The 14,324-nt window shown below is 38.5% G+C and overlaps 2 protein-coding genes across 2 annotated transcripts; one reads left to right on the forward strand and one right to left on the reverse strand.

Moving 5' to 3' along the window:
• Positions 1 to 7,070: 7,070 nt before the first annotated feature.
• ankrd39 (ankyrin repeat domain 39) lies at positions 7,071 to 9,484 on the reverse strand. Its single transcript, XM_058071540.2, has 4 exons — positions 9,070 to 9,484; positions 8,882 to 8,985; positions 8,605 to 8,808; positions 7,071 to 8,518 (listed from the first exon to the last, which is right to left on the reverse strand). The coding sequence occupies exons 1-4, from the start codon at positions 9,164 to 9,166 to the stop codon at positions 8,372 to 8,374; spliced, it is 552 nt and encodes a 183-aa protein (XP_057927523.2). The 5' UTR covers positions 9,167 to 9,484; the 3' UTR covers positions 7,071 to 8,371.
• A 277-nt stretch (positions 9,485 to 9,761) lies between these two features.
• kctd9a (potassium channel tetramerization domain containing 9a) lies at positions 9,762 to 13,278 on the forward strand. Its single transcript, XM_058071538.2, has 12 exons — positions 9,762 to 9,927; positions 10,142 to 10,263; positions 10,349 to 10,392; positions 10,470 to 10,566; positions 10,693 to 10,751; positions 10,835 to 10,963; positions 11,076 to 11,143; positions 11,225 to 11,320; positions 11,804 to 11,953; positions 12,182 to 12,287; positions 12,371 to 12,504; positions 13,104 to 13,278. Exons 1-12 carry the CDS (start codon positions 9,880 to 9,882, stop codon positions 13,218 to 13,220), a joined length of 1,170 nt encoding a protein of 389 aa, XP_057927521.1. The 5' UTR covers positions 9,762 to 9,879; the 3' UTR covers positions 13,221 to 13,278.
• Positions 13,279 to 14,324: the final 1,046 nt, after the last annotated feature.

Raw genomic sequence — 14,324 nt, forward strand, 5'->3', positions numbered from 1 at the left:
TTAGAGATGTATTTTAATTACAAAAACAACTTTATACATTCCTTTATCAACTCGGAGAGCAGTTGAGTTTCTTCAGTAACAGCACTTTGCTTCCCCTGCGCCAGAGACACTTTATTTTGAAAGCCAACTTCCGGTCCGTCTTCGGGCTGTAGTAGGCCTACTGGAGTGGAGGAAACCTGGCTTCCCCTGCTATCCACTGCATCTCAGCGGATCCCCACACACTTTGCTTTAACTTAGGATCGATTATTTTCAATTAAATTTATAACTATAAACAGGGCATACATTGTGACTACATACTGATTTGCATACATATTTCTTTAGTACACACAAGAAATATGAAATAAGTGGATCATAATAACATGGCCCCCTATGATGACTGATGGCTATAGCTTTGTGCAGTTTCACCTTGTACCACCTCAGAGGGCCACTTGTGATTTTTACGAGCACATGATGAGAGAATGGCAAGGTGATAAGCAGACATTCAAGTGTTTATTTTGATACTTGGAATATCTTGAAGCATTTTTTCTGGCAAAAAGAAAAGAACTAATACATTTACAAGGGAAAAGTGCATTTTTGTTGACACGTTATGCCACATAAAATGATGTGGTGGGCCACATCTGGCCCCCGGGTCTTGAGTTTGACACATATGTTATAGGCTGTGTCAAAGTGTAAATATAGTATTTACTGAAATAAAATTTTGCTGAATGCTGTATCACAGCACTGCCATTGACGTCCTGTTGAAATTACTTTCTTGTGCTGTGGGACACATCACATGCTTTACCAGCATTTCAAACGGCATCACAAGTTTGGAATACATCTACCAAGTCACTACAAAGGTTTTCCTTCTGTCTGATCAAAAAGGACGCTTTTTTATTGATGAGCTCAAAGCCTTTGAGTCCATGTCATGGCTTATGAATGATTAACAATAAAACATGTGGGAGCTTCTCATCATGTGTGCTGCTTTCACCACATGTGATGCTGGAGACATCCATCAGTTAAGGTGACTGAGTTCAGTTCTTATTTTTGAATTTTAGATATTGCAAAGTATCCACTTCACTGTACAGCGGGCAGACCTTTTGAGATTCTAATTTAAGAGTCTGCATCTGTTTGAGGTACTTCTCTTTTGGCCTGAATAATTTTCTTATTTATCTTCCTTCATATGTCTCACAGCTATACTTTTGCTTTATACATGTGTGTAGAAAATGTTTAAACGTGTTCTTCAGCAAGAATTCTTTGCGTTGCAGTATATATTTCATACTTTCCACATTGATGGAGAGCTGCAGCCCACTTCTTCTTTGGAGCTAACGTCTGTCTTGGAATCATTAAGAGGTCACCTGGAAGTCACTACCACTGGCAACAAAACAGTCTGGCAAGTATAATTGCAGAATGTCATTTTTTCCACTGTCTGGCATTTAAGTGTGAGTGAATGCTTCAGGGGGAAAAAACTAGCTCTTTCTGATGTCTTTTTGTATGACAGAAGACAGAATGGTGTTTTTGTTCCTCAAATTGCCAGCCTGTCACTTTTATGTTCAAATGACAACTGCATACAAAGCAGCAAAAGCATGTTTGTTGGTGGAACTAATATAGTGCATGATGCAGCCAGCCAACTTCAGAGGATCGCAGTAAAAGCAATGAAGTTCTTTTACGCTACCACATATTTTACAGTACAATATTACTCTTACAGTCAAAAATAGAACAATATCCATCCATCTATATTTTCTGTAGTCATCAGTAGGGTCAAAAGGGACCTGGACTCTGTTCCAGCTGACTTTGAGCGAGAGGCAGGGACACATTGGATTGGTTGCCAGTCAATTGCAGGGCTTATTTAGACAAACTACCATTTACAGTCACACTTAATGAGTACATTAAATATGGATGAGTAAATAAAATACAAAAACACTTTACATAATGATAGGTATTTTGTGTGAAAATTGTGTAAAGGTAGAAAATAGAAATCCAGCAATAATGCATATTTTTTATTACAACGCAACCATTTTCCCATGCAAGGCACGAATAGGCAGGTTTACTTAAAGGATAGTCTTATTTGAATAATTTAAAGAAAGCTATGGTAGATTTGAAGTCAGTTAAAGTTGTACTTTAGAAACAAAAGCTCTCTTTCAACAATTCTATTTCAGGATGAGGTGGGGCATTTTTTTTTGGTCACTCCGCACTCCTTTCTGTTCAGACCAAGAATACAGTATGCAAAAGTAAACTGAAGGCAGATTTGACCGCACATCAGCATGAGGGTAAAGAGAGATTCCTGTCACAGGTAGAGCGAACAATATGTGCCCCGGAGATGCTTTGCATCATCATTTTCCTAGCAGCTTCTTCATCACCCCAAAAGGATGTCTCATTGTCCTTTCTTTTGTTGACATTCCATTGTTAATGGGCAAGTACAAATGTCCTCCCTTTATGCACAAAACCCTCAACCCGGCCTTCCACTCAGTTGCCTGAGCTCAGCCCTCATCCATCCATCAGCAGTGGCCCTGTCCTATGCAGGGCCCCCCAAGCTGGGTTCACCACCCCCAGCCTGGTCTTTGACACAACGCTGTTGTGGTTTTCCGGGGCTTTATGCTGCCTGTTGTCTGAGGCAGATTGAAGACCCTTTGTGTGCGTCCGCCCCTGTCCTGAGTGGCCGGGAGGAACCAGCTGGGCTGCGAGTGGAGAGACAGGAATGCGCATATGAATGGGCCAGTGTGTGTCGGGCACCTGCTGGTAGAGGGACGACGTGCCTCTATGGCACTTAGTTCATCCGTGTAAGCGTCTTGTTCAATTAGACGTCCAGCACTGTGTTACCTTTCCTAGTCTGTCACTGAGTACTTTAATTGCCACATACAGTCCTAGATCAGGGGTCTCAAACTCAATTTACTTGGGGGCCACTGGAGCTAGGGTCTAGGCCGCATCAGGTTTAGCAAAAAAAACCCCAAAAAACGCATTTATTAAAAACAGAAAAATGAATCAACTTTGCTTTGGTTTCGATTTTCTACAAGAAAAGCTCTGATAAAACATTCCACTGTTCTCAAATATCTTAATTTTTATTTTTCTGCACAAAATAAGATGAAAAATAAATAAACTAATCGAGAATAAAGAAAATCAATCAGTAATAAATAAATATAATAATAATAATAATAATAATAATAAAACAGCAAATAATAAAAAACTTAAGAAACCACATATAGTTGGTGGGTAGACAAATTATTTTTTTCAGATTAAAATGAACAAAGCATTATTAGAGCCCTGTAGACATGACAAAACACGACTATAGTCACATTTATACTCTTTTTATTTACAACATATTGCGCAACTGCAGGGTCTTGAGACACATGCTAACTCGCAAACTAGAGAGCTAGCGACCTAAACGGTAGCCTTCAAGTTATTTCCTTTAAACTTAAATAGCCAAAAACTTACCACTTCCACACGGATAGGGAGGATAACTATTAACAGTTATTTAACCTTTAACATGAACATTAATCAAACGTAAAAAAAAATTCTGGGTACATGATACCATACAGCATCCATATCAAACTTGCGCGGGCCACACTAACATTAAACTTTCATATCAAGGCGGGGGCCTCAAACTAGTGTCCTGCGGGCAACATTTGGCCCGCGAGCCGTGTGTTTGAGACCCCTGTCCTAGATGTTATGCTGTTGCAGATGTTTGAATACAAGAGAATAAAATGGATTTCGAATGTACCCGGACACCACTATCACTTTATAATGATAAAAAAATTGTTCAAAAGCTGTGCTGTAGTTTTATGTCACATACTGTATATGGTATGTTGTAATTGGCCGGTTCTGTTCAACGAAAGGCCCTTGAAGCGGAATGCTGCAAGTGATTAATGAAAGCTTTGCAATGGATGAGACTGAAAAAGAGTTCTGGTTTATGTTATTTTACTTACTCAAATTGCTATTTTTTTATGTACGAGCACAGCTCTGACACTTTTTTTTTAAAATGCGGTTTGCTCGAGCAGCTGATTTTTAATAGCCTATGCTGTGATGGGATGTATCTAAAAGCCTCATTATTGTCTTCTGAGTCATATGGTATTGTTTATGACTTGTTGGTCTGGCCCTGCTTTTGAGGAGATTACATTTCCATAATCAATAAAAACATGCCATGCACTGCAATCAGCCTAGCATAAGCTAAAAGATTTGCTATTGAAAAAACAATCCCTTCTTCAGCATACTCACTGCAGAACCACAAGCATGTTGATTGCACATTTATTCATGAAGAAACCTGTTTGTCATAAACGTTCTGATGTGGCCAGGGATATTTTGTTCTCGTCCTGGATTTCATTTAAAACCACAAGAGGCTGCAAGAGCACCAAAACAGTCACAACTGGCTTGCAGGATCTTGACGTTGACTCCAGACTTGTGCTTCTTATCACTTGCTCACCTGGAGTGTGGATGACAAGACGTCCAGCAGGAGATGCCATGATACTTTCAAGAGGGAGTGGAGCCAAATTAGATTATGCATCCCACCCACAGATTTGATTACATATATGTACACTCCCTCACCCAACTCTTACTTCCCTAATGGCAGGGGAGGCTGTTTTCAATACTAGACTCAAATACTGAACCCTCGATGTGTGCCCATCTGCCAGCCATTTACCTGATTGCTTCAGAGGAGCACCGACAGGTCTGGCTCTGCCAGGGCAGCTTGAGAGCTCGAGAGAGTGGCACAAGTAAACCACATAAAGATAAGAACATTCTTGTGTCTGAGATTGATCCATATCACTTTTTATTAGTATATTCTAAAAAAAATGATGATGAATGATGTGTGCAGTACGATTAGATATTACACTGATTTGTCACCTATAACAAAGCTAAGATGAGGTTTATAAAGCTTTTCCATCAAGAGCCATCAGAATCATGAAAGGATGTGTGTGAATAGGAGTAGGAGGGGCACTTTGATATTCCTCACATTTGTTTTTTAAGAAGTACACTACTGATGATGTGTCCAAAAATTTACATCCTTCCCATGGCTGAGATAATTTGGATCAACATCCACACCTCATGTGATCACCTTAATTGGTATTTTCCATCAAGTCCTGTGTATTTACAAACCTAAACACTCAAACTAATCCAGTGAAGATCAAGAATGCTAAGCAGTTAAATATAGTTGACAACATAAACAATAAACAATGTCAATAGTATGTTTTAATGAATTTTAATGAATTAGTACATTTTCAAGTAGTAGTAATCAACAAAATATTTAATTTTTTTATTTTTAAATACAAGAGTATATAATGAATTAAATTTTCTTTTTTATTCTACATTGTTAAAAAATATTCTCATTTTATAAAAAATGTAAAATTTACTTTCCATTGTCATTTTTTTTAAATAGTTGATTGAAAGTAATTGTAATTATAGATGACAAGCTGATTTAATTGTTTAAATTTAGTTTATTTCAATTAATTATTCTCAAATAATCGGTATTTTCTATCAAGTCCTGTGTATTTACAAACATAAACACTAAAACTAATCCAGTGAAGCTCAAGAATGCTAAGCAGTTAAATATAGTTGACTACATTAACAATTGATGTCAATAGTATGTTTTAATGAATTTTAATGAATTAGTACATTTTCAAGTAGTAGTAATCAACAAAATATACAATTTTTTATTTTGTATGTTTTTAAATATAAGAGTATATAATGAATTACGTGTTCTTTTTTATTCTACATTGTTAAAAAATATTCTTATTTTATTAATTTTTTTATTTACTTTCCATTGTAATTTTTTGAATAGTTGATTGAAAGTAATTGTAATTATAGATGACAAGCTGATTTAAATTAATTTATTTAATTAAGTATTCTCAAATAATCCAATTGAAGCCAAATTTTTATTTTTAACTGTTTTCTTGTCATTTTTAAAATGTCCCTTGGAATGGACTTTCCATGCCCATGTCTTAGCATATATTGACCTTCCTTGGTTTTAGGTTATAGCATCTTTAATACAAAACATGAATCAAGGTGCATCCTTCCATTGTTCTGCATGAGTTTGGTTACCCTCGGATTAATGCAACAGTGGCATATTTTGACTATTTAATATTTGTAACTATAGAAACTACTAATTGGAAAAAATAGTACCATGACTATAGCAACACCACACTGTTCCAATTACACTCTTATTGATGAAAGTTGTCTTTAAAAGTGCTGTTCCAAAAAACACTAGACAAGTTGGAATCCACACAAGAATGGTGCAGACCACCATCTATTTTTGATGAAAATAACATCCATTCCCCGTTAAACACGGGCTCATTATGGTGGAAGTGGGTTCCCGGGCCAGGAAGTTTCATTGCTTTCCAAATAAATTTCACTAAACAGAGCTGTAATCCAAATTCCTCATCTTGTGGAGTCCTCCCTCTGTCTCCACATGACGTGAAAGCGCTGAAAGAGCTAAGAATAAAAATCACACTTCTTCGTTCTGGACATCACAGTCTAGGCAACAGATAAAGCTGACTTTAGAACAGCTGTTATAAGACCCCAGAATGGTAGAACATCGCCTGTTTTAGACTTTAGAGTCCAACTTTTATCCCCTTCAACAGTTCCTCCTCCAGAGAGCTTTCATTACCTCCTTCAGTGCTTGCAAATATAACTTTGATGATACTACCTGGCATGAGATCCATCAGGATGTGTACCAGTCAAAAATCACAGCGTTATTTCAAAGGGCACAACCTGCGGTTTATTAAATGCATTTGGGTGGGTGGAATAAAATCTCACTTCTTCACATTGGGTGATCTTAGCAACAGCTTCTTGGCTGTGTGTGAGGAAGAACATGTCACCGAGCGTAAACAGCTCTCTTGGCATGGCTCTCTAAGCTAAAACACCCCCATACCGCCCCAACTAACCCCCCCCCCCACAACAGCCCATCTCCTTGTGCTGTGTGGCGTCAGCTGCAATGAGCTCCAGATGTGGCCTGGCACCCCTCCAGTCGCTGTACTGGATGTGGTTTAGAAGGTAGTTTGGAAACACCACCCACTGGCCGACCCAATGAAAGTTCCTCAGATTGGAAAGAGCAATTTCTGTCCTGGTCTGTTTGTACTTGCACCGTATTGTGGTGAAGGTCAGTATTTGTCTCAAATATGTACATGTGAGACCTTTAACATCTGTTTTAGTATATCAATAATTACTGCCAAGCTTTCATTGTTTGTTCCCTTTGCTTATTTGTTCTGTATCCAGACAAAAACAATGGGATGCTGTTTAGATGAACAACAGGAGGGTGCAAACGTGTAATGTAAACATCCATTTTCTATGCTGCTTATCCTCATTAGTGTCATGGGGGTATGCTGGAGCCTATCCTAGCTGACTTTAAGCGAGAGGCAGGGTGCGATGTAAATCAGTCACTCTAGGATATTGTAAAGTATTACAACCAATGCCCCAGTGAGGATAGGTGGCATAGAAAATGAATGGATTACAACCAAGGTTTGACAAAACATTGTTTAGCATTTGTTTTATATTAGTGTTTATGTACAACTTTTTCACATTGCTAATGTGCAGTTTTAGATGATTTCTGTATTTGGACATTGCCGCACGTTTGCCCCTGTTGGCCACCATACTATATGGTATGACACATATACAGGACATCTCCATATTTACACAACGTACGGGCATCAACCAGCCCGTTTACTATAATAAATTGCATGAGGAAAAAAATTAGAATAAATTAATTGTGTTACTCAATATAATTTCCCCCATAAACATGCAGTATTGAGCATTTTGATCCTCAAAACAGAGGATCAAGACTGGTAAGTGACAAAATACACATAGAATGCTGGCTTTGTCTCCGTGGGAACGCCAAATTCAGTTTTAAATGTGAAATGGAAAAGAAGTGTTATGCAATAACATGTATTTTCAAATATTGCTGTTTCGTTGACACCTTCCCCATGTTAAGTAATGTGTTCACAGCATATGTAGCAGCCACACTGGCTTTTTTTATGATGTTTTGAGATGAGCAGCTACTTTTCCAAACATAAGCATGAGGTCATTTCACATGGTTGGAGAAGTCCTGTTAGGCTGATGGTTCCCCCTGCTGCCTCACACCAATACTACACCATAACGTGCAAGACTTCAATTGTCTTACACATAGACGGATGGCTCTGTATTGTCGTTTATTGTTACACAGCAGTGTTCTATGGAATCACAGGTGTGCCATTTAATTAAAAAGGAATTTTCACATTACTTTTTGTTAAATCAAACTTTAAAAAGTAAATTATTTTACAATTTAAAATCAATTATGAATGAATCCATAAGAGATATGAAACACTTAAACTGTTTCCTGGAGATGTGCTAGTTTTATCTGTGCACTCCTGTAGTGCTGCTTGGCAAGGCATAGAACCCTGACCTACTGTTGGGATGCCAAAGTGTGCTGAGCTCAGACAGGTGGTTTTAGGAGCTTCTTCAAATGTTCTTGATGGGCTATATGGTAGGGTAGCTGGAGCCGCTTGTTCTTCAGACTGCAGAGTGCTGGACAGGCGTCAAGAAGCAGTTGACACACCTTTTCATGACCTTGTTCTGCAGCCTGCTCCAGTATTTAACATCAAAGTAAAAGCATAATCAGATTACTTTCCTGTGTAATTCTTTAACTAACATTAACGACATTCCCACCTTGTGTAGAGGAGATGCATCATCATCATCAGAGATCATTGGATCTGCTTTGTGATGCAAAAGCAATCTAACGACATCCAGATGACCGCAGAAAGCTGAGCGATGGAGTGGTGTGGCACCGCCTGGTGTCTGTGGTGATGCACAAGCACCATTCTCCAGAAGAAATTCACACACGGTTAGATGGCCGCTGCGACTTGCATAGTGCTGAAAGAAAAATACAGTGTTTTAGTGATAGGCAACATAAACAGAACAACAAGTCATCGGTCAGGGAACTGACGAGAGCCGTGTATCCTGCTGCGTCTCTGAGGTTTGGATGAATGCCTTTCTGGATCAATGATTTGACCCTTTTCAAGTCTCCATCCATGGCAGCAGACCAGATACCTGCATACAATCAGGACTTTGGTTAATATGTCAGTGATATCAAGACTCAACATGAGCCTGATAGTTATACACGACAATACAAACCTCGTTCAAAATCTATCTCATTCAATGTCTGGTAAACACTGGAAGAGGAGACAGGAAGTGAGCAGCAGGAGCAACTATGTTCTCCACCAGAAGCCATTGTGTTCGTCTCTGCACCACTGACACAACTAATAGTGAAAACTGATTCAGAACTGAAGCTGGATAATAGTTGTATTCATAGCCACTAATGAATTTAACCATGAACAAATTAACTTATATAGAATATTTCTAACTTTGTCGGGCTTTATCTGAATTGGCCAGTAAAACTTGTACTGCACCGCATTTACAAATCCATGCGAAGCCAGAAAATAAAGACGAGAAGTGGTACATGATAAACCGATGCGCGCGTTTTGTTGGAAATATAGTCACCAAATAATTTATAATTGAATAAAGAATACCGACACGACTCAATGTTGCTTTTTCCTAGTACGTCAACGAAGACGTATGTAGCGTAATGACGTCAGGTGCAGTTTGGCGAATCGCAGAGCGGCAATCTAAAGAGACGTTCAAAGCTCCTCAAACTATATATAAATATTGTAATATATTTAGAACATATAGGAATCTTCAAGTAGAACATTGAATTCTCAACAGTATTTATAAGTGTTAAATAGTAAATTATGCTAAATTAAGCATATGTACGTCCTAATTAGAAAACTGTAATCGTAGTATGAGAGTAATTCCGATGTATCATGAAGGCATCACCAGTGTTGTGTTATTGACTGTTCTATTCTAGCTAGCAAGCTTCATATGCGGTACAAGCTAGCTAGCAGTTGTCAAAATTAAGACCGGCTTACCTGTAACCAAAGAGCAACAATGAGACGAGTTACGTTATTCGTTAACGGGACGTCTAAAAACGGCAAGGTGAGTTTTGTCCTGATTTAATGCATTTATTGGTTGCTGAAGTCAGTTGCTGTTACGACGAATTTTGATTCCTTCATATCGTATCCTAAATGTATCTGAGTTTACAACTGCTACAGTTTACTGTAAATGGTATTCTTCTACAGTGGCCATCTTTATTGAAATGTGTCTCAAGTTTGTAAAACATAAATTGATGTACAATGTTTTCTATACTCAGGTTGTAGCAGTATATGGGGCCTTGTCTGACTTACTAACCGTAGCCAGTAATAAATTGGGGATAAAAGCCTCCTGTTTATATAATGGCAAGGGAGGTCTCATAGATGACATTGCCCTAATCAGGTAAGACAGGAACAAAAACATGGCATTGAGATCATGTTTGCTTGTTATTAATTTGTGTGCCTCTCTGTCTAACGTTGATTCCCAGAGATGATGATGTATTGTATGTCTCAGAAGGTGACCCATTTATTGGTGAGTGCTGGCAACAATGACCTGATTGACCTCTAAATATGAATCTTAATGAATAATCTGTCCCATGTGGATCACAGATTGTCAGAATGAAGTCAAAGTCTCATCTGATCAACAATGTGCTCACACTGACTGGTTGACCCTGAATATCGGCGGCCGTCTCTTCACCACAACCAGGTAAGTGATACTTGAATTGCTGTTCATAGCAAAAGCTGCATAATACAGTTTAGTTTCGCACAGCAACCATGCACACCTTTTTTTTTTATATCCAATTTTTACATCTTATCGAACCGTGTCTATTAGGAGCACCTTGGTCAGCAAAGAGCCAGAGAGTATGCTTGCTCACATGTTTCGAGAGAAAGGTAATTTGCGGAACTTTTTCGTATTGGTTTAACAGTGAGCGTTTGGTTAAGGTTTGTTCAGTAAGTTTGGATCTTTTATCCAGATGTGTGGGGAAACAAGCAAGATGAGCATGGAGCCTACCTCATCGACCGCAGTCCTGAATACTTCGAGCCTATTCTTAACTACTTGAGGCATGGTCAACTCATTATCAATGAGGGTGTAAATATACGAGGTAAGGACAATTTAGTAACTATTAAATATATATATATAGGGATCAATAAAGTTCTACCTAATTTTATATATTTGAAAACATGTGTGGTATAATGATAAAAGCTGTTTTCCAGGTGTTCTTGAAGAGGCTCGGTTCTTTGGAATTGAGCAACTTGCCGATCAGTTGGAAGTGGTCATCAAGGTAAATGTTAAGGGTTTAGAACAAATGTTGTCCCACCTCTTTGGTGTGTGCTGACCTGTCATATCCTCCGTTTCATACCAGAACTCTCAGCCCCCTGAAGACCACTCTCCTATTTCCCGCAAGGAGTTCGTTCGTTTTCTTTTGGCAACACCCACTAAGTCTGAGCTTCGTTGCCAGGTAATGCAAATTAATATGATAATTGACTTGCTACATAATTTGGCATCATCACATGGCTGTGGTCTTTTGGAAACATCAATACAATGTGGAGTTTTGATAAAGTATTATTGACTATGCAAATCTATGAAGAGTTTAAAAGTGAAAGTGGAACAGACAAACTAAAGTGTCAGTGCACTAGGTGTTAAAAATGTAAAGAAGCATTTAAATACCGCATTGTAGTATTGCCTGAAGCCATCGATACAAAGTACATGCAAATACAGTACATGATGGCCAATTACGCAAATTTGATGCTAATGTCATCTACCTCCCACTTCCGCACCCCCACCAACCTGGCAAGCCACCACCACAGATACATTGCATTCCTGTGCGAAACAACCTTCAACCAATTAAAATCCCTACTAAAACTACACTGTATTTTGTTGTCCTATATTAAATTACTAAACTGATGAGATGGTGTGTGTGTTTTTGACACTTTTGTCTTAGGGTCTTAATTTCAGTGGTGCTGATTTGTCCCGGCTCGATTTGCGCTACATCAATTTCAAGATGGCTAATCTCAGTCGTTGCAATCTGACACATGCCAACCTGTGTTGTTCCAATCTGGAGCGAGCTGATCTATCCGGAGCCAACTTGGATGTGAGTTTGAAATCTGTTTTCCTGTTATTGTGAACATGGCTTGCACTTTGTTGTGTGTCATTTGCTCTGGTGATGAATGAAGTTGTATTTGTTTGCTTTACATCTCATGACACTTCAGACATATGGACCCACACTGACACAATTATCTTCAATATCATATGAATGGGAGCTAATAATTACATAGTCAATAAAGCATACCAGGTATTCTTAATATCTCGTCTCTCTAAGGGTGCTAACTTACAAGGCGTGAAGATGCTCTGCTCCAATGCTGAGGGAGCTTCTCTCAAAGGATGCAACTTTGAAGATCCTTCTGGCCTGAAGGCCAATTTAGAAGGTACACAATCACAAACCTTGAACATGGCAGTTGTGGTCTCCTTTTTGTACTTTTATATTAGAAACTGACAATGTTGCAAATAGGAGCCAACCTGAAAGGAGTCGACATGGAAGGAAGTCAAATGACTGGCATCAACCTGCGGGTGGCCACTCTGAAAAATGCAAAGCTGAAGAACTGCAATCTGCGTGGCGCCACTTTAGCTGGGACTGATCTTGAGGTAAAATGAGGCCATCAGAAGGGATTAGCACTTAGGGGTTGCTAATGTAACCAGATTTGTGACGTTAATAGTTATCTGTCAAGACCCAATTAGTGGAACCTATGAGGTTGAACACAGGGCACTTCCGATTTTGTTTGTATTTTGAAACAGTTTTTTTCTACAGTAAATAATGGGAATGGAAAATTTAAAAAACAGTTTTAGGGTCAAATATCCACCATTGTAAAAACATTTTCCTCCGTACCTGCAATGTTTAAGTCATGTTTTATCAATTTGCAAATTACGTCATCATATAATTAGCACAATGGGCCATGAAACTCCGCCACAGATTTTCAAAAACTATGGCTCAGTGTTTGTGTGTGGATGGGTGAAAAGGACAATTGCGTTGCCTACTTTATGGAGTTATAACCACAAGCTAATACGTTTATAACCGAGGGCCAACTGGTAGCATCAAATCTTAAAAATTAAAAAAGGTGTGTGGCGTTCCGACTATTGATAACAGACTGCAACACATAAAGGAATGAATGAAGGTATAAAGGTACTTCATTGTGAAGGTTCCACTAATATGTTATTCTTTTGGTGTGTGTGTTTCTTGGCTGCAGAACTGCGACCTGTCTGGCTGTGATCTCCAAGAAGCTAACCTGAGAGGGTCTAATGTGAAAGGAGCCATTTTTGAAGAGATGTTGACACCGCTGCACATGTCTCAGAGTGTCAGATAACTCCACACCCTCATGCAAATGAAGTGAGCCACAGCTAGCTTCTCACCCCCTCCCTCAATTTTAAGCTCTTTTGACCTGTTTTTAACACAGGTAATTGTATGCACTTCCCTGGCATTCCACCAATGATATGTTAGCTTTAAATATCTTTCACTATTTATCCAGGGTTCTCTGTATCTTTGGATGCTAGGATGTATTTCAGTGTCTATTGTTCAAATATGTATATCAAAACAAAATACAGTTTTGGTGTGACTACAATCATCGGTGTTGAATATGTTATACTTACAGTGTATATCTATGTTACTTCATCTTCGTAGGCGTAAAACCAGGCCAGTTGCAGTGTCAGAATGCTGCTTTGACTGAACCAATATGAGTCTCTAACCAATTACTTTGTTACTGGACTTTTCTCTAAAGTAGCCTGCTACACTGCACTATAAATGCAAGCCAAAGCACAATCTAAAGAGTCAAAGTGCTGAGACACTGTGTGACTGGCCGAAACGTCAACACAGCTCGGGTATGCAATACTTTTCCTACATTCAAAAAGCTTATTCAAGTTTGTGCGCTCTGTGGATCTACCTCTTTTTTTGTGTCAGTGATCCATTTGCATGTATTCAGCTGTGGCACCGCATACTGAAATGTTGTATGTAGGTCATATATTAACATTTCAATTTGAGAGACTATAATTCATGTTGGTATGACAGAAAATCATGTTCACATGTTTGATATTATTGTTGAAATTATTACACTATGTATACAAATGTAACCATGCTTGGAATCTATTTGCACAAGTATACATGTATCGTTTCACCAAAAAAAAAAAAACATGTAATCTTATGTATTTCGAATCCAGTGCTTCCAAACATTTCCCCCCAAAAAACTGTAAATAGGAAGAGTACGATGTATGTTTGCATGAATGTACTTGTTTTTGACTGGCCAAGAACATTTATTGCTGATGCAATACTTTTTACTCCTTTTAATAGAAGGTACCCGACCTGTGAGTGAATGATGAAGACGGTGTTTGTGTATTTCACCACAAGTGTGAAAATCAGTGGAAGTAATTCTGAATATTTATTTGTGAATGGTATATGGAGCAAAGGTTGTTTGTTT

The sequence above is a fragment of the Doryrhamphus excisus genome, linkage group LG3 (assembly GCF_037039965.1).
Source record: "Doryrhamphus excisus strain RoL-2023G ecotype Guam linkage group LG3, RoL_Dexc_Guam_v1.1, whole genome shotgun sequence".
Classification (NCBI taxonomy): domain Eukaryota; kingdom Metazoa; phylum Chordata; class Actinopteri; order Syngnathiformes; family Syngnathidae; genus Doryrhamphus; species Doryrhamphus excisus.

Excerpts from the sequence above, each read along its gene's own strand:
- ankrd39 (XM_058071540.2), bottom strand. The coding sequence starts at position 9,166 with ATGGCTTCTGGTGGAGAACATAGTTGCTCCTGCTGCTCACTTCCTGTC. Across the intron at positions 8,809-8,881 it reads CAGCAGGATACACGGCTCTC|CACTATGCAAGTCGCAGCGG; the intron begins GTCAGTTCCCTG and ends TTTTTCTTTCAG. Across the intron at positions 8,519-8,604 it reads ATGCATCTCCTCTACACAAG|GCTGCAGAACAAGGTCATGA; the intron begins GTGGGAATGTCG and ends ATACTGGAGCAG.
- kctd9a (XM_058071538.2), top strand. The coding sequence starts at position 9,880 with ATGAGACGAGTTACGTTATTCGTTAACGGGACGTCTAAAAACGGCAAG. Across the intron at positions 11,321-11,803 it reads AGTCTGAGCTTCGTTGCCAG|GGTCTTAATTTCAGTGGTGC; the intron begins GTAATGCAAATT and ends CTTTTGTCTTAG. Across the intron at positions 12,288-12,370 it reads CCTGAAGGCCAATTTAGAAG|GAGCCAACCTGAAAGGAGTC; the intron begins GTACACAATCAC and ends TGTTGCAAATAG.